General features: G+C 46.3%; 1 protein-coding gene across 16 annotated transcripts in view; it reads right to left on the minus strand.

Moving 5' to 3' along the window:
* LOXL2 (lysyl oxidase like 2) overlaps positions 1-21,043 on the minus strand; it is a 62,781-nt gene extending 41,738 nt beyond the window's left edge. For 5 of the 16 annotated variants that reach the window (XR_008729808.1, XR_008729807.1, XR_008729805.1 and 2 more), the window contains exons 1-4: positions 13,445-16,517; positions 4,558-4,685; positions 2,884-3,323; positions 277-452 (exon numbers count right to left, since the gene is read on the minus strand). Coding sequence is in view for 12 of the 16 variants with exons in the window: in XM_055696135.1 (XP_055552110.1) it covers positions 277-452; positions 2,884-3,244 (537 nt within the window). In the remaining 4 variants the exon portion in view is untranslated. Of the gene's footprint in view, positions 1-276; positions 453-2,196; positions 2,273-2,883; positions 3,324-4,557; positions 4,686-13,444; positions 16,518-19,071; positions 19,189-20,079; positions 20,215-20,905 lie in introns of those variants that run through there. The other 11 variants (XM_027803774.2, XM_055696138.1, XM_055696136.1 and 8 more) reach the window with 11 other exon arrangements.
* Positions 21,044-23,249: the final 2,206 nt, after the last annotated feature.

Here is a 23,249-nt window from a genome sequence, read left to right on the forward strand (position 1 = left end):
AGAAATATAATAAACCAGTTTTCGATTTTGAAAATTGATTGCAGAACAGGAGTAATATATTTTTCCCCTTACTTACTCTTATGCTATAAAAAAAACCTTTCAAATTATTATTATTATATATAAAATGCTCTGAACAGCTGAAACTGAAATCTGAAAGTTGCACCTTTAGCCAGCATCTAGGACCACTGCCTGGGATAACCTGCAATGGGCAGTAGCAGACATCCCTGTCCACAGAAGGCTTTTGGATCAGCAGCTTGCAGTTTTAAGTACGTTTACCTCTATTTGGTTAAGCAATGAGTTGTCAAACTTGAAGCCAGGGATTCTCTTTTCACTGCAGACCACTCCCACGTCTTCGGTGTGTTTGCAGTCAGTTACTCCCCAGCCATTTGAAGTGCATGCTGCCAGGGTGGTCTCCTTGCCATTACAGTGGACATTGTCCATCCAAATTTTCCCTGAAGGGGAAAGAAAATAGAACTGAGACTCACAAAGAGGGTAAATCTAGATTGTACTGAAAGCAAGTAAGGCTGCTGTGCTCTTACTATGTCAGGGAAGAGATTACTGCTAAAATAAGCTTGAATACATCAGCTAAGGAACCCCAACGATCCACCTCAAGTGCTTGCTAACTGGAAACAGCTTTCCCTTATCTGCATGGTAATAAAAAAAAAATAATACTCCCAGGCTGAAGCAGATCTCTGCTGCAATCCTGCTCACAGTGACAACTGACCTCCTCTGATGACAGCCACTTCAGAGCACGCAGTGTCACCGGGCCCTCTCGATTTGGCTGATTAGACTCTGCCCTCTAATCATACTCACCAAATCATTCCTTCTGTATTTACATCATTTCTCATTTACCAAATCCTCACTAAATCTCTTGTAGGAGATAGCTCCAAGTTTTGATTAAATGCCCTAACTTTTTGAAAGCACATTTTTGCAAAAGCTTGAACCAACCATTACTGATTGGAACCTCCTGTTATTTGGGTGCTCTTTGAAATCAAATTGCCAGATCCAGTTTTCAGACTGTAATTACCGTTTCCCCTCCAGCCAAAAGCATGTGCATGTGAGCATGCACGTGTACATCCATATATGCATTATCTTTTCTAAAAAATCAGGTCCCTCAGAACACGCTTCTAAGATGTGCAGACAACAACCAGTAAGTGTCACACCTCCAAAATTTAGGTCATGTTTTCCCAAGAGCAGCTGAGAGCAAAAGACCCAACAGCATCTCTGAGATTCCTTGTTTCAAAGTGGACGTTTTCTCTTTGGAAATGTGCTGGGCACAAGCCGCACCCCCCCACCCCCCACCCCCCCCCCGATATGTGCCCCCTAAATTGCAGGGAGAAAAAGCCAACAAGCAATTGCCAGTTTTTAGGATACAAAATCTGAGAAGTCACACGTCTTTTGGACGGAAAGACTGCCCGACTTCAGAGCCACTAGGAGATTCTGTAGCTATTCCCCTTGGCTGTCCCAGCTTTGTTCCAGCAGCCCCAAAAAGTTCAGTTGGTTCATCACCAGACGATGGACCTGACAGCCCTCGCTGTGCTCCCCAGATGGGACAGCAGGAAGAGCTCCTGCAAAACCTGACTCTACAGTTGGAGGAAGGCACGATTTCCCCTGCGCGGGCTCTCTGCATCAGGATTTACCCAGTGCTATTCTGGCATCCAGAGGCCATTTACTCCTGTTATATCACGTGGCAGTGTTTTCGGTTTGTTTTCAAATGTCATGGCCTCTGTCTCGCTTGGAAATCTCCTGCTCTAGCTCAAGAGCCAAAATCCACAGCTTGGGACAACATTCAAGGTTTTGCATTTCAGTCAAGTCACTGCTAAGGTCCGCGTACTCTTTTACGGGCAAGTTTATAGGTGTGAGTACTAACAAGAGGTGCTAAGTAACAGACATACAGCACGTTTATCCCTGCTGCAGTGGAAATAACCTGTGAGTTACACCAACAGTGTGCCAGGCTTCAGTGTTTGCAGAAAAAATTCTCCGTAGGTCAACATTTAACAGCGTATCAAAAGACGACAATTAAATCTGTTGGGTTTTACACTATTACAGAGCTATTCTCTCTCAAGCGCTGTGATTTGAAGAATTCGTTGCTATAACACACAAACAGTCACCTTTCAAAAGTATTTGTTCGGCACAGATTTGCGAATGAGGTGCAATAAGGTGCTACCCGCAACCGTCCACACGTCCATCACGTACCGTTTCCAAGATGAAGAAAGCTCGTACAATTGGGGGTGTGCGCGTGTGTGAATAGCTTTTCCCCACCAGGAACAGCCTAAGAGGGTCCAAGAGAATTATTATATAGTCCTATATAGGACACGAAGCGTGCATGCTCCTTTGGGGTTTTTCAGGCTAGTCTGCGTTGCGGAAAATGAGGCATGTATTTCTAGAGAGGCTAACAGGGGAAAAGGAAGATTTCTATAGCACCACGTAGGCAGCTTGTTTGGAGCCCAGACAGTTCAGAGGAAAAAAAGAATAGGAAGAAGGAGCACTTAGAGGCCCTGTTTGACTCGCTGCAAGGCAATGGAGGCATGAACAGAGAAACAGACCATCTATCTATGCGTTACACTTACTACAGTTTTCCTTTTGGACTAGCTGCTGTAGAGCCTCCTACCCTTGCCCACCACCACCTGCTCCCCAGCACCCCCTGCCAGAGTCCACACACCACAGTCTGGTCCCTCAGCACTTTATCTCATCATTCCTTAACTTGTTTCAGTCAAAACGAGCAAAGACCTATTATTTAAACTGCTTAATCTAACGGGATCTTGCTTTAAAGAGGCATTGCTTCACCTGGAAGCAATTTCAGTTACATTTGCAGGAATTATCACTCAAATTGGGAGTTGGAGAGACAGCTAGCGCAATACCACTGCTCTGGAGTTCCCTTACCTTCTCCTTTTCCGTACTTGGAGCTGGGTAGCCAAGACACTGCCTCCACGTAGCCCAGCTCCCTGCAGACCACGTGCGCAGCATGGATGGAGAAGTCATCGTCGCACACTGTGCCCCACTCGCCACTGTAAAACACCTCCACTCTGCCTTCGTTGTGTTTTCTCTTCTGCCCTGCGAGCCGCAGCTGGATCTTGGGAACATTTGCTGGTCTCTGTGGGGGCTGGTACACTTGTGGGGGTGGCTCAGGGTAACCGGGGAGGTAGGGCCAGTGTTCATACTGGGCAAAGCCCAGCGGGCTCAGGGAGATGAAGAACAGCATGATGAAACAGTGGTTATGGGTAAAACCCAGGAATCTTTCCATTTTCAGTGCTCACAGCTCTCAGAGCCAAATCCTCTGCTAGCAGCTGCCAGTCAGTGCAGGTAGGTGCTGGGTGGCTGTCCTGAAATGAAAGAAAAGTTTGAGTAAGCCTTGGCAGTGACACGGACTTTATATATCTTGCTCCAGCAGGGAATAAAGCTGTAGTGGAGACAATGTCCACTGCTGCCTGCGAAAACCAAACTCAAGTAAATTACCTCTTGTGGGATGGACAAACAAACCGAAACAAAACAAAACAAAACAAGAGAAAAAAAAGAATAAAACAAACCCATCAAAACCATCTGTAATTTTAGATCAACTTACCAAATAGTTTCAGCTGGAAAGTATTTTTTTCCAGGGCAAAATTCTACAGGTTGCAAGTGCTAGCAACTGATTTTCCCATTTCTCTGCAAATCCAGCAGTTCAGTGGCTCCAGCAAGCTACGGCAAGCCTTGATTCAAATCCTACCAAGCCAGAACCGAACCATTTTTCTCCCATACCTCCTTCAATTAAGAAGCCAAACCCATCACTCAGACAGTGGAAAACCAGGAGGGTAATGAAATATATTACAACATGGTCAGAAATGAGGTATTTATATTGAAAACGCTTTTCCCAATACGATGATAAAAGACTTATTTCCATCACTGCATGTCCGGTTTCATCCGTTGAGAATCCACAAACGTTATTGTACACAGACACTCTGCAGAATTAGGCTTGGCTAACCTTGTCTGTCTGGTGGAGTACTGGAGTTTCCAGCTTTTGGTTACTAAGTCTGGATAGGGACTTACTTGTCATACAAGCGCTACATCCTTAAAGGAGCATTTAAGGTGTGAACCAGCAACTTTTTGACTCATTAATTTCATCCAGATGCTGTGCAAAATTTAAATCCTGGTCCTTTTCTGCCCGCTTCCCACTCACATACACACATTCAGGCACCCAGCACATGGAGCTGGTCAAGCAGCACATGTGGGGGTGAGGATTCAATAGTTTCCAAATGAAGCAATGCCAGAGCGCAGTGGGAAAAAAGCTCCCCAGCCCTTTAAAGCTCCATTATTTCCTGGCAGCCACTAAAGGGGAGGGAAAAGGGGAAAGACTTGGCTCCAAAATCAGATGTCTAGAAAGTAAAAGCCTCCAGTATTTTTGCTAGGTCTTAGGTATTCCTAAAAAATAACCAGAAGATCACATAGACTGGTATGAAGACACAGCGAAACACATCAAGCAGCCTTTCAAGCTGCTTAATGAAGAGATCTATCAGAAATCCCAGGCAAGGAGCCTGAAATTCAAGAGACATCAGTTCAAACCTCAGCTGGGGCACTGACCTGCTGCGTGACCTCAGGCAGGCCACTGCCAGGGCTGTGCCTCAGTTTCCCCTTGCATTAAACAGGGCTGGTGAACGTCAGCTTCCTACTGAAGCGCTTTGAGACCTGGGGGGGTGAAAGGCATTCGCCTACGGAACAGACAAAGGACACAGAAGCACGTGGGTTAAAAGCCTAGCATCGGACAGCAGGGGAAGAAACAGAAAAGCAAAGGGAGACTTTACAGCAGGTCTAACTAAATCAGGGCAGGAGGGAATATGCAGCAAAAAAAAAAAAATAATCTTGGAAAATAAACATTTGGTTTCAAGGAACCACATCCTTTCACGCGGATTTCACAAGACTGAGATTTTTAAATTTTCATCAGGCATTCAGAGAAATACTGCTATGGAAACAAGGTATTTCTCCATTTTTTGCAGGCCAGGTGGTAAGGCTGAGAGAGAGAGAGGAGTAAAACAAGTCCTGCCCCACGTCAGAGGGGAAGAAAGGAAATACAACTGCTTTCACAAGGCTGCTCCCTCCAGCAGCAAACGAAGTAAATGCAGTTGATGGGCAGGATACACGTGTTCTGCAAAAATAAAAGGGTCCTAAGTCAAAGCACATTAGTACTAGTCAGACATGCCTGACTTCAATACCTACCAGCGCTGGTTTCAAAAGAAACCTCTTAACAATGTTTTTCATGGATACGAGATGGTGTTTAGCCCAGAGGATAAACACATGGGCAGTGCAATTGTCATGAACAGTATAAAAAAAATAACAAATTCGAGTAACCCCCTTGGATCACAAGAGAAGAATAACATATGTTAGTTATAAGTAAAAATATGGAAGGGGGGGTGGCTAACTTCAAGCCCAGCAGAACCGCAAGCCTAGCGCTCTTCAGAAAAATCTGGTTTTCAGTTTTAATCTTCCTTAAACATCTGTTTTGACCTGCTTCGTTTTATGTGGCCGTTGTTTCTTGCTACTGCATAAACTGGATTTTAAAAGCCCTAGCAAATACTAACCAAAACCTAAGCTGGATCGAAACGATCTCTCTCCAAAAACTAAGATGAGGAGTAGCAGGGCCCTGACTTAACTGAAAGCTACACGCTTGGGTTTCTGAAGTCATGACAGCTTTCCCATGGCTGTCCCACACACACAAGAATGCAGCGCTCTGTTTATATACTGCTCGGACCTTCCGAAGGATCTGGACGGCCTCGCTGTGTAGCAGGCAGCCCCACGAAGCATACTGGAGGGGGCAAAGGCAGATAACATGTGGTGAGTAGCCTTACAGTCAAGTCCTGAGGGACCTCTAGCTCTCCAGAAATAAGAAGGCATGTCAGTGTAATTAACAGAATATGCCAAATTCCCCTCTAGGTTACAGTTTTGTTTTATGATACTCCAGAAACCTCAAGAGTAAACGAAGTCAGTAGATGTTACAGGAGGAAAGGATGGACAAACACAGTGTGTAACCAGCAAGTCAGCGTGTTTCACTCATCCTCCTCGTGCCAAGGCAAACAATGACCAGCGGTCAGCTCTGCACTCAGGTTATTAGGGGTCTTTCATGATCCGAGGCCAAGGAATAGCTAAAAGCTGTGCGACTCCAGTTTCCAGGACTGCTTTCTACTCAAACCAGAGCTCTTGAGTCATTTTACTGAAGGATTTCAGCCAAAAGACACAACAATTTGGGGAAACCATTCAGAGACAGGATGTAATAGTTACCAGCTGAAAGCGGTACTCCCTGAAGTGTTAATTATTAAAGCAGACAGACCACTGCAAGATGCCAGAGCCTTTCAAAAAGTCACAGCACTGGGAGACCTCATGGTCCATGGGCAGCTGTAGGGGAGGGAGAGTCACAACAGACTTCCAGTTACTTTAATTGATAACAAGATTAGCCAGAGAGATACTAATTTAGATTATAGTAAATACAGTAGGTGTAATTTTCACTCTTGGCAAAGCTTTGCAGAGTCAGACACCGCAGGAGCCCCAAGACTCCAAAAGGCAACTGCAGGCAGCTTTGCTTTTGTTCCCCAAAAGCTTAGAGACTTTGGAGTCAGGTGAGACTAAGAAAAACCAGCATTTACCACAGAACTGAAGAAAACCTGCTGAGGGAGGATAAGGTTGCCCGAGAGCCCCCTGCTCCACAGAGGGGACCGTGACTAGCAAAAAGGAATTTTAACAAGCCTCTCTGAGCACAAGCCCAAACCTCCACTAAGGAAAATGACTCGGGGCACACGCATTTCGAGCTCAGGTCATACAGCATAATAGCTCATCTTTGTCAGGATCCTGCAAGGATCAGGAGGGGATCCTCAAGGGCCCAGGGGAAGGTACTGGAAAAACATTCAGAAATCACCCTTCTAGTCCTTTTCCACCTGTGGAAGCAAATCGTGGAGGAATTCTCCATACGATTAGAACAGCAGCAATCCTACATGCTCACAAGACAGCACTGCAGTGTGCACTAGCAACCGCAGCCCGCTTTTCCTGCAGGTCATATTACCACCCGCTTCAAAATAGTTACACGTTCAAACATTAAGAGACAAAGCTTTCACAGTGTTTGCATCGCCCCAAAATAAAACCTTCCACACCCAGAGGTCTTGTTTATTGAGGCGCTTAAGAGAAACTATTCAGACTAAGTCACGACGTCAGGAAAAGCAGAATCCAGTGGAATTTGAACGGAGGCATGTTTTAGTCTTTCCACAAGATGCAGCAGCCCAGGTAGAATGAAGAAGCTTCAGGAGCCCAGCAGCATCCAGGGAAGCCACCCAACACTGCAGTGCTGAAAAGGGCGCTCAGCTTTCTGTCCCCTGTCAGGATCAGGAGGGACAACAGGGAGTTATGGCACCAGAGAGGCTCAGGCACCTTCTGGCCGAGGCATCCATCCATACCACCCAGGCCAGTTTTCACTGGGAGGCAAGACGAGCAGGAGCTGGTCTAGAGGATTGATAAAGCAGCACAGAAAATTTTACACCACTTCTTTCAGTCCACAGCACATCAGCCACATGCTGTTGTGTCTTTCCTGGCTCTTCCTCAAATCTCTCTCCTTAGCTCCAAGACATGAGTTTTTCTGCATTTATCAAAGGTGATGATCACTGCTTTTCAATTAGAGCACTGACAATTCAGCAACAGACTCACTTGAGCATTTAAAGAAGCAAACATAGACAGTATCTCAGATAGGAGCCAACTCCATGCACACATTTATGGCAGCATCCTTGTAAGCCACAACAACGTAAGGAGAATATTTAAGTAAACCCACTCCTCTGTTGCTGTGACCAAGATTTGGGCACCTTTTTTCCCCCCCTCAAGTCTAAAAGAAATCTGAACTCCCTAAGAACAAATCTAGGCATAGATTTTTCAGGATGTTTTGTTTCTGCTGGCTACTCCCTTTATTGTAGGGCTCATTCCTCCCCTCACACCCTCTCTTTAATAGCCTCCAGATTTATTGGTGACGTAATCCTGAAAGTATATATTTTGGTCTCCCCATTCAAAAGAATCCAAGACAGAACATTAAAAACCTATTGAATAAAGTCAGTGGGAGAAGCCAGGAAAATACTCCAGGTCTCCTGGCTCTCCATCCTGTACTTCAGGCCATAAGATGATTCTCCACCACCACATTAACATGTCATTTAAGGCTTTAAGGCATACTCCTGCTAGCTGCTGACTCAGCCCTTTTCAGGACTCAAGTCTTGAAGGGAACAGATAGGCAGAGGCTTGCAAGGAAACAACAGTTCCATTTAAAAGTAATATTGAGCTCTTACTTCTTCAGAGACTTCACCTGGTGAAACTAATAGGCTATTCATCCTCCCCAATCAAAAGCTTGCTCCTACCAGCCAGGATCCCTTTTTTAATTTCACCAAATCATCCAAACAATAGATCTGCTCAGACAAAGACAGGAACACCGGCTTTCCTGCTCCCATCCTTACCCAGACAAGAGAAGTTAAGTCTGGAGTGGTTCAGTTGAGTCCTTTGTGACTGGAGATCCAGCAAGGCTCCGTCTGGCTTGGCATCCGTCAGCAGGAAGAGACAATTAGTGCTCTGACCACTGCTGGCACGCCTGGGGCTCGGCCAGGAGCACCAAACGGTTGGCGTTCAGCCACTTGAAACGGTGTCCTGCGTTTCCAGTTCCCTGCCCCATCGCCCAAAGTGCATTCCTCGGGCACGCTCACGCATCCCGCAGCAGGCACGGCCACGGACAGGACTTCTCGCTACTCCGACCAGCACACGGGCAATTCATGCTGGGCCCCTCTCCAGGGCTATTAAAGCGAACAGAAACGCTACCGCTCGCTTGGGTAAGAGCTCACAGACATTCTGCCGTTGTTCCAAGAGACTCAGCCCTGCCACAGGCACTAGGGCTAATGCTTTCATAGATTAACGCCCCCCGGATTATTACCTTGGTATAAACCACGAATGAGACCCCTCTCCTTCACACTCTTAAAGTGCTAAGTAAGCCATAAAGGTCTCTGGCAGGACCAGATACACCGAGCAACGGCAATAAATCCAAATCTACAGCAGAGACCCATTAGCTCCAGGAACAACATCAGGCCAGTACCTACCTCAGTGGATAAGGAGCCCTGGAGAAGACCACATGGCCCCCATGAAACCCCACTGCATGGCGGGAAACCATCAGAATAGACTGACTGAGGTGACCAGAAAAATCACCATCACGCTTAAACCCCTTCCGAGAAATCCCCCCCGACACCTTTTGGATTGGCTTCAGCATAACTGAACCTGCCTTGGAGAAGAGCAGAACAGCATGGGCTTGATAACAAAACTTGTGTACGAAGTTCTGGGGCTGGGATGGCCTCCTCAGGGACTAGATGCCACCCTGCTACCCCTGCTGGATCAGGCGAGTCCCTCCTGGTGTCAGCACACAGCCACTTTTAGGAGACAGCAAAGGCTAAGGCAATCTAGAAAGCGTGCTGAAGGTGGAAGTTGAATGACCGAAGGCAGCTGAAACGCTGCTGGGGACACCTGAAGCACAGACTGAAGTTTCTTCGCTAAAAGGCTGTATAGGATTCAAGGCAGAGCCCAGAACAAGCAGGGCAGCAGAAATCATTTCAGGGTAATGTTCTGACACGTTACAAATGCAGCAACTCTGCAAACCAGAAGGATGGCAATATTATCCACTAGTGACCACTCAGAGAAGCATGTTTCTTCTGGGTTTCTCTTCACAGTGGAAGAGAAAAGAACCAGTGCCTATTAGCCAGCGCCACCGAATTGTTGCTGTTTGCTCGTCCCTTTCACTCAGACTCCCTGGAGCTCTCCAATTAGTGCAGGGTTTTCCCAAGTTGCTTCAGAGAGCTATGACTGCTCAGGAACCGAAGCCTGCTACCAGGGAGCTGAGAACTACCTTACAAAAGCAAATTTGACATTATTGCTAGCGGGCCAAGGGAAAATTCAACAGTTATTTACATCAGGGAAGCTACCAAATGCAATTTGCTTTTTCTAGTCTGTTGCGATGCTGAAGGGAAAGACAGCAGAGTCCCAGTGTGCCCTCTTGCAGCAGAGGTAAAGTTACACAGTCCAAAGCTACAGACTTGCCACGACTTTCCCAGCCACAAGATCTCGCTCGCTCAAGAAACATTAGTAAATAATCACTAAAGAACTTGATGGCCTCTGCTTCCCATTCAAACATACCTACATACCTGCCCACTTTTTTTATTTCCTCCCAAAATCTTACTGAAGTATGTACTACCTGGAACAGAAAACAGTTTGGAGGGTCTGCCAGCTGGTGAGGCGAAACTACGACAGACAGCACTTTGAACAGACAGCAAGAAAGAGATGTATATAGCCCAGGAATGTATGTTGTTTGCCATCACTTGCTATTGAAGCTAGACAAAAGAGAAGCTCTGATGGATAGACACACTAGTCAGGAGAGTAGGAAAGAAAAGGCACTTCGCTTGTTTTTCCTTTTAAAAGACAGCCAAATCTAACAACAGAAAAAACAAGTGTTTGTGGGAATTGCCTAACCAAAGCCCTTCGCATCACTGTTTGATTAGATCTATGAGATCCAAATGTTTAGAAATATGTTGCTCTCCAAAGTTGCAAGGACACAGCAGATTTTGCAGGGCAAAACACCCAGAGCCATGGTCAGCATGTTTCAGGCTCAGCTGCACGCTTCTTACAGCTTCCCAACCCAGGCTGTGGCCTCTTCTCAGATCTGCTTCTTCAACTGAAGCAAATTGCATTTGATTTCAGTTGTAGCCCCTCGACACATTCATTTTTCTTAGGAGGCTAAAAAAGCTTGCCTGGGGATCAGATGGACACATGCAGCATCTTCTCTCCATGCCATGGCTGGATCCAAATACGCTTCATTTTGGGAAGTTCTTTATTTTCCTTATCTCTTCCCCTTGCCTGGTGTCGGTGTTGGGAGAATGAAGACAAAGAGAGATGTGAACCATGACAACTCTCAGGCTCCTGGCCAGCCCAGCTGGCTGTTCCACAGACCTTGTGCCGTGCTCTTAATAGGAAACAGCACTTCTTTCCAAATATACCACTAAGACAATTAGACAGAAAAAGTGATTTTTTTGAACCTAGGAGTAGAAATTCTTTAATTTGCAGCTAGTGGATCCGACTATGATGGCCAAGCACTCTGTAGTTAGTAAAACCAGCAGTGGCAACCAAAGCTGTAGGATTCAACTTCTCTTTTCATCAAACACACACAGTTAGTTCACGACATACACAAATAGTTCATGAATAGAGACCCTACAAAAAGGTACCACACTGAAATCCACAGATGACACACACACTTACAGAACCAGGACACATGTGCAAGGCCTAAGTTTGAAAAGTTTTAGCAACTACTACATATCCTCCAAGGAGGAGGTGCCCTTCCTACCTGTGTAATGCTGTCTTAATTAACACAGCCTAACCCATCAGCAGAGCAATGCAAGACAGGTTGACTTCAGAACAGCACGTTATTATTCCTATAAAGTATCCCTTGAAACAACAAACTTCCACCAGCATTACTACAGGTAAGGAGCAGGATTTTTCCTCCTCAGTGCGCGTATTTGCAGACATTCATAGTAAACATGTATCTGCACACATCTGCTCTCCCAGAACATTTCACACAAAGTGTTTCGCTAACCATCTGATGGGTAGATCTGCTCAATCATTCCATCCACCAGAGCTGTGATCTCTAAGAAAGGACATTGTTGTGTTTTTAAAGAGCACCAAGAATGATACGAAACAGTTCAGGAGGAGAAAGAAGACTAAAATAAACAGAAAAGCAAGAAACAGAAAAAACCAGAAGAGAAATCAGCAGTACAGTAAGGTAAAGACAATGAACTTGGGAGCCAACTATTAAAAAAAAATCCAGTGAGCATTGCTAGGTGTGCATTTTGGGGGCTCTGCTTAACTTGCAAAAGGACAGAACTTTCAGCAAAGTGCATGGCTTCTCTATCAAATCACCCTGCTGAAGACAAAGGCATTTTCCTCTACTACATCACCAGCACTCTCTTCAATCTTGGTGGCTTTTCCAAGCTGCTAAAACTTTCTTAAAGGTTTTTCTGAAGAACTCCTGCCCCAGCACTCACAAAGCACCACACTGGATTTGACTGGAGAGCACACCACCTCTTGAGCCCCATCACCGCCTGCCTGAAGTATTAAACCTCACATCACTAACCCATTTTTGGAGGTGCTTTCCTGCACTTAGAACTAGGATCACATGGAATTCCTTCCTGCAGCCACAAGCATCCAGCACACCACGCTGAAGACGTGGTTTCTCCCTATATGCTTTGCTATTACAGTAGTTCATGCTAATATTTCACTTTATGTTTTCTAACTGCTCTCTAGCTTCCAACCGAGGAAATTCCACCACTGTGGGTGGTTCAATACTGATGAAATGAAAACTGGCAAGCAGGAGCCCTAAAGCAATTATTTCAGCCCCTATTCAGTACAAATATGAAAGCACTGCAATGTCATCTTTATGAACTGATTATAGAGATGCTAAATAGTTTTCCTACTACGCTCTCAGATATCTGAACTCTGATCTTTCTCTACAGTTTAAACTATCTTGGTCTTTAGGTCTTTTTTTACCCACACACAGTAAACAACAAAAATTAATCTAAAAGAAGGCAGAGTTATTCGTGTGCATGCTGAAGAATCAGAACTCAGCCTGGGCTCTGTTCATTGCAGAGAGGAACAGCCCATGTTTCTGTGCTGCAGCTTCTCAGGTGGATACCACTGCCTATCCTAGAGTCATCCTGGAAACGACTGTGATTACTGCAGGATAAAACAGCCTAAAAAAAGCTGCCGGTAGGCTGAGGGTTCTTTGCAAGGGGCTGCAAATCCCAAGCAATGACCGCAGAAAAGTTTCTCAACTAGGGACGTAACTGTTTTGCGTCTTCTGCCAGTGGGAAACGTCTGCACTGAAGCCTTTTCCTCTGAAAGAGCACAATTACTCCGAGAGGAGAATTTAAACTGCTTCTGAAGTTTAGCTGGTAACATTTACACAATGTTGATGGCATGTACTGTAGCTTTCTGGTTTAAATCAAGCATATTTTAATAATATTACAGAATATGCATTGCCTAAACTTGTAGACAGTTTGCAACATGTCTTTTTTATTTCATCTGTGCATGCCTGTGAGCAAGCAAGGGGGTGCGGGGGGGAACATCTTTAACTTGGTCACAACATCTTTGCAACATGACACAGATACTGTGTCATCCCACCCCTACCAAACCAAGTCTCAGGGGACAGGAATGAGAAGAAACCTTCTTCCCAGCCTCTATGCCTAAACATCAGACTTCAAAACAAACTGAGAGGAGAGAAAGAGAATACATTCAGAGCGAAGAAGTGAAATCAAACTTTCAGCCCCGAAGCAAGAGAGGGTTAGAAACGCTTAAACTAATTCATCAGCCCCTTCATCTCTAGCAATAATGTCACTGTTCTGGCTTGCAGTCTCGGCAGGATGGCGTTTACCTTGGAGTTAGTGGTAGGCTGTGCCGGGGGTGACCTCTGTCTCCTTGTGCCTCATGAAGTTCTTTCTTCTGGACTGAGCGCGCTGTCCGAGTGGTCCCCTCTGCGCCGGAAAATATCCTGCAGCCCGAGAAATATGCTGCAAGAAGCTGCTGCTTCCTGGCAAATTTCACTAGTTAGTCAAGCAAACCCCTCCCAAGACCCAGCCCCCTTTAGCCTCAGCTCACAGCGGTGATATCATGGGCTTGTCTTGTAATCTGAGCAGAAGGACTGCGAACAGAAAAAAAAGAAATAGGGGGGAAAATCTGGCCAGAGTTGCAGGGAAGGAGATGGATTAGGAACAGGAAAGCTTTCTCTGAGAACAAATACTAAGAATCGCATCAATACCCATGTTAATTAATACCGTGTGATTGCAGTTTTTAAGCACCCCGGTTTGATTCAGAGCCTCACAGCGCTAAGCACCCTACAAAGACAGAGGGGTGCAGGGTCTTATAGCACAGCATCTTCAAACTTACACCCCTTTTGTGTAGGCTGCGGAGTTTGCATCTCCCCAGCTATTCAAGCTATCACCCACCTTAACCTTTCAGCATCCAGCAACTGCTTTTCTAGCTGCTGGATATTCTTACAGCTTGTAACTACAGCAGCACAAACCGAGCCACGTAACGTACCAACCAGCTAGGACTGCAGCAACAGTTACCCCATACTCCTTGACGGAGTCCTGAGGAGTAACCAGAGAGTAAAAACAATTCTTCATTAAAAACCAACACACCAAACAAAAATCCCAACCTCTGCCGTGTCAGAAAATTCAGAGCATCTGTGGTGGAAACAGCTTGCAGTGAAACAGTAACAGTGGTCTGAGCTAGCTGAAATAGCTCCTCTATCAAGAAGCAGCTCCACTAATTAGATGTTATTTCGAGGCAACTGTAAACTTTGCAATCTTTTCAGCTAGAGGGGGGCTGTGTTTTTAAAACTGTCCTTCTTTTCATTTTTCATTTCATAGGATTTTAATGCATCATAACAATTCTGTTCGCTTCCATTTTCCGTAATCAGGAAAATAACAAGACAACAGTGACTTTCAAACCTCTATTACAGAGCAGACCTTGAAATTTAGTCTTCTGACCCGATTTTGGACAGCAGCACATTCTGAAGTGTCAGCATTTCCCAAAGAATGGAAATTTATTTTCTCACCAGCTTTGACCTTGGGTATTTAAATCTACATTCAATGGGTTTTTCAGACAACTCACTAGGAAGTCGATAGGCACAGAAAGAAGAGTAGGTATTCCTAAAGGCAACCTTTCGAAGGAATATCCCCATTTTTTTCAGTATATTCATATTTGTAAAGGACTTTCTAAGAACCCCTTCCCTAGCACAGGACTGCTGCCTATAGCATACTCTTCTAGGTTAGTCCTGCCTGGTTTCACATCAATTCTCAAATTAATTCTACTAATTATTTTGAAAAGTTCAAGTGCTTAATCCACATCTCCGGATACATTTCCAGCAGCGTAAATTTCCAGCAAACCAAACCCTACAAGAACACGTCTGTCATCAGACTTCTCCCTGTTCCCAGGCTTTTCATCGCTTCCTGAAGACAGTTTCCCCACACCAAGTAACGCTTGCTTCCCGCTCGGAGCACAACTCCGTTTTCTCAACCCCAACCACAGGAAAAGCGGCACAGATTCTCAGCCCCAGCTGCTCTGGCACTGACATGCGGAGCTCCCCCACGCTCTGATGCCATCTTTTAACAGAAAGGGATATTGCACTGAAGTGGGCATCGACACAAAAGGAAATTACAACATGCTGGAAGCAGCAAGGAAGCTAGTTTGGAAGCATAATGCAGCCCTGAATAATTTAAGCATGGTCACAGCTCTTCACTGAATGAACTGACAATACCAGAGAAGCTCCACAAGAGACTGTCAGGTCTTCAGCACAAAGCCTCCCTTACGCTCCGTTTCACAAACTCCACGTGAAGTGCTCTGGGCCAGAACCGAGGGTTCAGCCCAGCACAAGAACAGCCCCATTCCCGGCATAGCAGGCTTCTGGGATGATCCCACCCAGAGCAGACTATACCATATCGGCAGAGCGATGCATTCTCATCAGTTGGCAAAGCTTCCCACAGGGCAGTCCCCCAGCATCAATCGTGGTGTTAAAGAAGGGGGGGAAAAAAATAAATTAGAGAGACAACAGTTGTTTCTTGGTGTGATATAAAGAATATCAAGATGTCAGGATAATTGCCTTCTCGTACCTAGCAGAGGTCTAAAAGAAAGCGGGAGAGGGACTCTTTACGAGGGTGTGTAGTGACAGGACAAGGAGGAATGGCTTTAAACTGAGAGAGGGTAGATCTAGACAAGATATTAGGAAGAAATTCTTTGCTTGAGGGCAGTGAGGTGGTGGGACAGGCTGCCCAGAGCAACTGTGTGTGCCCCATCCCTGGCAGTGCCCAGGGCCAGGCCGGAAGGGGCTGGGAGCACCCTGGGCTAGTGGGAGGGGTCCCTGCCTGTGGCTGGGGAAGCAGAACAAGGCAATTTTAAGGTCCCTTCCAACCCGTTCCACAATTCTATGACTTACACCCAGGATGCCGCTGAAACAGAGCTTGGCTCTTCTTCCCAGGGAAGCCAGCAGGAGCAGTAAGCAGCAGCAGGTTTTGCACGCTAGACCACAGTGTCCTAATTCTCCTGTACCAGGTGGGAATGCCCATAAAAGAGGTGAAATGCTGCAAATTGCAATTATCATCTACGGCTATCAGCAGAGCACCACCTGGTGGGTCCTGCCTGGCCAGACTCTCCTTGATGGGTCTTGGGGACATCAGGAAAAAAAAAAAAAAAAAATGTGTCACAGCAGAAATTCCACAAAGCAGAGCTATTTCAGACTGGCAGGAAGCTGGAAGCAGTTTGGCCAGAGGAAGGAATGTGTGAGCGTCTGCCGAACGGGGCATGGAGAAACATGACAGCCTGCCGGAGGAATGTTTGCCGAATGCCCGGGTCGGGTAAGGATACAAGCAGCGAATGCCATGAAGGCTTCCAGCTGATGGAAGAGCTTGCTGGTTGCATAAAATAAAACATTCAGCAGAAATTCAGCAAAGCTCTTCAAGGTAACACGCTGGATTCAGGGAATTTGCTGCCCCCTTCATATTGCAGCTGGTTAAGACCAAAAGCAAAGCACCTAGAAAAAAAAAAATATTAGAAAAACTTTCAAAAACCGTATAGTCTACAGAAAAGAAATGCTGCTCCAACTGGATCTGCACCATCTGATCATGCAAAGAGGCAACCAGGGAAACCACTTGCCAGGCCCACCAGCCATCCTATCGGCTCTCAACCTATTTAACTGTCACCTCATTGCTCTTTGGGCTCTGTGGAGTTTGCTGCCCTTCACCAGGAGGGAAACACAGATCTACCACCCCATAGCTCACCTTCTTCTCCCCAGCAGCAATCTTTCAGCTTCTTCCACCCAAGGGGCAAAGCTGCACCCTTGTAGGCAGCAATACCACTGCTACGAGTGGGCACTGATATTCTGCATTCACTGACTCTACACATGATGGATATTTTCATGCAAAGTATTTGTACAAGTACCAGCTACAGCTGAATCCGTCTCTTGGCCACACACACAGCCACCATTTCAGGTCCACATCCCTTCCCTACATGTTTTCTTCTGCATCTGCCTCCAGGACACGCCTTGCCATATGGACAAGTCAAGACTGGTTTTGACCAAGTAGTCACAGTCATGGTCCATGCTCCCAAAAATTAGGTACGCGCTATTAGGTTCTATAATCTCTCTTCTCCAATTTTCAGTTCTTTTAAAAAGGGAAGGCTCATTGCCTCCCCAAACCTTGTGTTTTCACCCTGTAGACTCTTTGGAGCCGCAGGTCGACTTGACCTTTCAAATTCACAGAGCAGATACACTAAGCTCCGTAAAGGTTCCTCCGCACAGAGATGATCTAGGCGATACCCAAAGCACGGAAGGACTCGACTGCTATGGAAGAGTGTTACTGACTCGTGGCAATTTTCACACCAATTGGCTCCAGTGGAAAGTTCCAGCAACAGGTGATTGGAGAGCTAGATCCCTGCTCTGGAGCTCAGAGCATGGCTAACAAACACCAGTGATTCTGGAGAAGTAGGTCTATGCTTCCCTCAAGGCATAAACCAATTTATGTAATATGTTTAATCCCTACTGGAATTCCTATAATTGCCACATCAGGAGCGTGGTAGTGACTGAATTGACCTCCCAGACCATGACCCCCTGCTCTTTGGTTACTGCTAGTTGCTGTTGAAAGGACGACAAACTTGCATTGCTTCTTATCAGGGAGAGACCCTTGCATGACACAGCTCATTTGCAGCCAGCAAAACGAGGTTTGTTTTCTCTAAAAAACAACCTCAGTCCTTTGAGATCTCTCTTTCTCTCCCTCTGCATGTGTTCTAGTGTAATGGTCAATGCAATGCAGACAATGACATCATGCTCACTTTCCACCACCCGCTTGATTTTCCACACTATGCAGAGTCACCCCCTCAAATCCTCTCAGGCCTCCTAACTTCTCAGCCTTGCAACTCAAATTAGCTCACTAAGGCACAGCTGACCTCAACGTTCTACAAAAACATTCCGAAACAAGATCTCTGCTCAAGTCCAGACTCTTAACGAATGGCCCATGGGAACAGAAGCGCACACCAGACTCGTAGAAGATCTATGGTAGACCCACATCTTCCAGCTCTCAGCTTGACGCATCATCTAGAGAGTAACACACCTTCAACATCTATTAACTACAGCTACCTCTGAGCAACCGAAGGGCTCATACACCAGGGTGGGTGAAAACCTGAAGCTCCAAGAAATATTTGAGGCAGATATACTTCTGCAGCAAGCACAGGGGCTCAGGGGGGATGGCTGTTCTTGTACACGACAGCAACTGTTCCTTCTCAGTCCCAAGCAGTTTGAACAGTAGAGCAGCACATACATCTTCCTTGTATTTCTCTTTAACCTTTCAGGAAATATGCCGGGGGGAGGCCAGTTAGTACTGAAAACTTCCAACTGGAATGTGAGCTTCTGGATTTCCTAGGCCAAGGAAGACGCAGGCACAAGGCACTTTGCAAGTCCTTTTTCATTCTCTATCTCTAAGAGCAATTACTCAGAGATCCTAGCTGTCTTTGAGCGCTGATTCAAGGAGTCAGCTGTTGAAAGGCAACTTCCCCCAAGCAATCTCCTGACAAAATGCAGGTGGCATACAGCATCTCCCTCCTGCAGGCACCAACATCCATCCCCATTCACACAGGCTCCTGACAGATTCCCTCTGTGCAACTCAGCCATCTGGGAGATGAGTATAGAAGGGTGCAAACAAAGTTTTGCCCCCCCCCCCCCCCCAAAAAAAAAAAAGTGGAAAGAGTGAGATCTCTAGAAAAGGAGTTTGAGAAATCCAGCTTCACCCATGTGAGGTAATGACAACACCGTGGGAAAGCAGCACGAGCTAAGCCCACACATGCAGTGAAATAACTCGCACGCTAAAAATCTGGGAAAGAGGGAAAAAAAATAATATCTGCGAAAGTTTTGTCTTATCCTGCGGGATGACGGAGGTCCTGGAGGCTTACCATCCCCTCCCACTAGATGGCAAGAGTCCCCCTCCTACCAGCAGAGCCCCTGCACACACTGACCTTGTGTCCAGGGGGTCAAGAGCCAGAGGGGGGACTTCTTGCCCTGAAGGGCACTGAGCAGATAGAATTGGCCTCCCATCCCGTCTGCCAGGGTTTATTTTGCTGCGATTGAGAAAGCTATGTCCAAGAGAAAGGAAGAAGAGGGGAGGAATTGGAAGAGAATTAAGCCGTTTGGTTATAAAAGGGGGAGGATGCTCAAGAACACAGCATACCGGTCTCCATTACGCCCAGGCAAATGCAGCAAATCCCTCTTCATCCTTAAAAGGCATTATGGAAACATCTGTTTTAACATCTTTTGTGCTGATTCACTGTGACAGGCCAAAGAACATGTCCTAACAAGGACAGTCTCTGCTAGTGGTTCTGTTCTTACGCAGAAACTTGAACAATTAGTTCAAGGACAGAGACTCCAGTTGCTGAATTTGCAAGAGGGCTCGCTGCAAGGCCAGGACGTGGGATGCAGGAGTGAGGAACAGTAGCAGGAGGGAACTGCTACGTAGGAGATGCACTACACACTCTTTTGTTAACACCCTTCACATCTACGTGATCAGCTAGGAGCTAAGAACTCTCAGCTTCCATGGCAGGTGATACCCTAAGAGTTACCTGAGGTTACTGCCTTCTGCTATTTACTCCTGCCTGCCAAAATTTGGCCATGGCAACCTAGAGAGCCCGCCTAATGGGGAAAATACTGGCACTTTTGGAATCTTGTTTGCAAGTCACCACTGGAGTTATCAGCTGAAGAGAAATGCTGGTAAAGTGCCATGCATATGAGACCTAGGAATAGAAAACATCTGTAGGTTCAAATCCTGCCCTGCTCTGCACATTACTTGTAGCAGGAAATGTAGAGCTAGTAACTTCCAGGACCCTGGAAAGCATTTGGAGTTCGAGAAAACCTGGACATCACATTTGTGCCTTCAGTGCATTTGTCTGTTGCCTGGTACAAGTGTGCTGAGCGCTCCCTTTTGAAGATCAGGGCTCTAAAAAGTATCTCCAGCAACACATATCACTCACCATCTAGGAAGACGCCGTGAACCCAATCCCAAACAATTTCCCAGCACCACCGCCGACAAATCCAAAGACCTTGGAGCACAAGCAGGCGAGAAAGTCATTGTCGTTCTCCCATTCTTTAAACAAAGGGAGGGTGACCTGAAAAACAACTGTCAGGACCAGGTCCCCTGAACACTACACACACAGAGGCAGGTGCCCAGGGAGAGGGACACAGCAAGCCCTCACCAGGCTCATTTCAGCTTTCAATGAGCTTCATGCATTATTTAGTAGCAACAATGGCAAAAACAATAGGACAAGTAAGAACAAGGTGCCCCCGATCAGGCATGCCACCGAGTCACTGTTCTTGACTGTCCATCCCCTTCGCTAAGTGCTGCGGAGACAGAAAAACCTTTTGTTTCCACAAGCTGCAGGGTTGCCTCCTTCGGGCTGGTGTTCCTGGAGAAGCCACGTTCTTCCTCCCTTCCCCACCCTCTCCATCATACATTGCCCTTCTCATGGGTATACCTTTGTCTCCCAACCACTTCTTCCATTAGGGGCCACGTTTGGCCTTATTTGCTTTGGACATTTTCCACACACAAACACACAACAACAAAAAGAAGAGTGATACATTTAAAAGGCCATAAAGCCAGAAGCTTCAGTATCATTCACCTGTCCATTCCAGGTCACTGGGACAGGTCAAAGAGCAGCGCCCTCGCCTCCCCTCTGTGCTTTTCTGCATGCCTTACCTGCCCTTAATGGACCCAGAGAAAGGACAAGGTGAATAGGAGAAGCAGAAGAAAGAAAATAAGGCATGTTAATGCAGAAACAAACACAAACAGATAAACATTACCATTGTGACCTGGGAATCTGAGCTCAGAAACATGCACTGAGTGAAAACAGGTATTGCTAAGTCTCTTGAAGGAATCACGTTTCTCCTGGTGTTGTTGCTTCGTGTAGTCTCTTTGGAGCACGCTCATCCAGGGGTGAGATGGAAAGATTTCCTATTTTTTTCCCCTCCCCATTCATCTGGAGCTACAAAAAGAGCTGCAAGAATAATATGGCTTTAGTCTCCTCCTCAGGAGATGTCACAAACTTCTTCCTCCTCTTCCAGAACCCCTGCCCCATCGTGCAAACCCCTGGGCAGAGGGGAAAAGGAGGGGGAATAAAATTAAACAAAATAAAAACCCACCACACACACATTCTAATTATTGGGATGCTACAGCCAGGTTTTGAAAGAAGCTAAGAGCTGAATTTGCAAACACTTGCCACAGGATAGTTCAAACACCAAAAAGCCCAGCAAGTCTTATATATCCAGGCGTTTAAGTTTGGCACTTAGCTGATTGCTTTTGAAAATGCCTTGTGGGCTCTTAAAGCAATTAAAGGCACCCGCGCATCTGTCAGCCTTGATATAGCAAACACTAACACACCATGAACTCACACAAAGCCCACGCAGGATGGGCCTCACGCGGTCGACGCGCTGAAATCTTGCACCGCATTAGGCAGAAGGACGGTGCGTGGCTCCAGCTCCCCCCCGGCACTGGGCTGCCAAAGCCTGGTTACCCGTTAATCCGCAGCACCCCAGGGAAGGTACCCGTGACGAGCAGACCGTTACCAGTCCCAATCCTACCCCACAGGCCATCCCACTGGCCTCACAGACACACCAGCAGCGAGACTATGGGAGCAGAGTGATCCGCAGGGTGCTCCAGTTGCTTCCTTGCACAGACACACTCTCTGATCACGCTACAAGCCTGTACATACATAAAAAGTCAGACCAACGTGCTCAGCACTATTTTGTTGCCCTACACCACCCTGATGGTCAGGCTGGTACTCAAAGCTGGGTTTTAATGTCCTTTCTTCTAAAACACATTTTCCCAGGACAAAAACCTGCCTCTCCTCCATGCCCCAAACCCAAGCACGTTCCAGTTGCAGCTTAAAATCACCTCCTGAAAAAGAAGCAGAAACCAGAGATTCCAAGCCATCGGTGCTCTACTCTTTCCAAAGGTACAGACCAAGGATAACCAGTCTTTTGAGATCCACAGCCTAAGAATCTGCTGAAATTCTTCTCAACACACACTCACTCCTCTCCAAGCCACAGCAATCCACCTCAGGACTGCTGCTCAATCCATCCAAAGCCAGCAGCCAGTTTTAGGCTCAGTTTTACCACACTACGAACCACTGCACACATTGCTCCCCTCCACAGAGGGACCTAGTGCACCTTCCCTAGGGGGTCTACAGCAATGGAAGCACAATCGCACCCCTTCTCCAACAAGGCCAAAAGCTTTGAAGCTGGAATACCATGGACAAGCAGCGACATGTGTAAAGAGCACGAGACCAGAGTACAACACCATCCATTCCAACCTTGGACCGATGCTGTCCCAGCCCTTACAGGCTCTTGCTCCTAATGAGTATGATGGCTCTCTCCTGTGCAACTTTAGAAAATTTAATTTAACTCAGCTGTCTCTCCAGGTGCCCCCTATACCTGCGTGAGATCAAAGGGCTTAACTCCCAGCTTGCTGGCAGTAAACAGGGTCCCAGTGCTGTTTTCCCAGTGTACTCAGCCCCTTGAAGCTCACTGTACTCCTGCCAGGGTGTGAGGCTCTGTGATCACAAGATGGAACAGCTGAGAGTCAGTTTAAAGAAACTCAGCTCATTCCCCTCAAATCTTTCAGTTACCATCACAACCGTAAAGACATAATGCAGCAGAAAACCTGCATAAAGAAATACAAATCCAAGAAACAACTGGGGGAAAAGAGTTTATTTTGAAGTAAAAAAAAAAACCCAAAAAAAACCCCAAGCTGTAAAAGTGATGCTCAGTGACTGGCATTACCATGACAAATTGACCCTTCTGCACAGGGAGGGGCAGCTGAACATCTAATGGTATTTCTTAAAGACCTTAAAGAATTTAGGAAAGCAGATTAAGAGCCAGCTGGTTTTAGTTTTGAAGATAGTGTCGTCCCCACCCCCACACCCACACCCCACACACCCCCCCGCCTCATTCTGAAGCACCCTGACACCTGCTTACCTTATCAACCAGTTTACCACCTGATATCTGAATAAGGGGGAAAAATACAGATATAAAACAGGCCTCTGTGCCCTATTTTGCATGAATGAAGAAAACTTGTTTGTTTCTAGGCCTTAGACTTGTTTGAATCTGTTTTATCATGCACTGCTTAGATTTTTAAATGAACAGTAGC

Source organism: Falco cherrug, chromosome 18, assembly GCF_023634085.1.
Source record: "Falco cherrug isolate bFalChe1 chromosome 18, bFalChe1.pri, whole genome shotgun sequence".
In the NCBI taxonomy this organism is placed as follows: Eukaryota; Metazoa; Chordata; class Aves; order Falconiformes; family Falconidae; genus Falco; species Falco cherrug.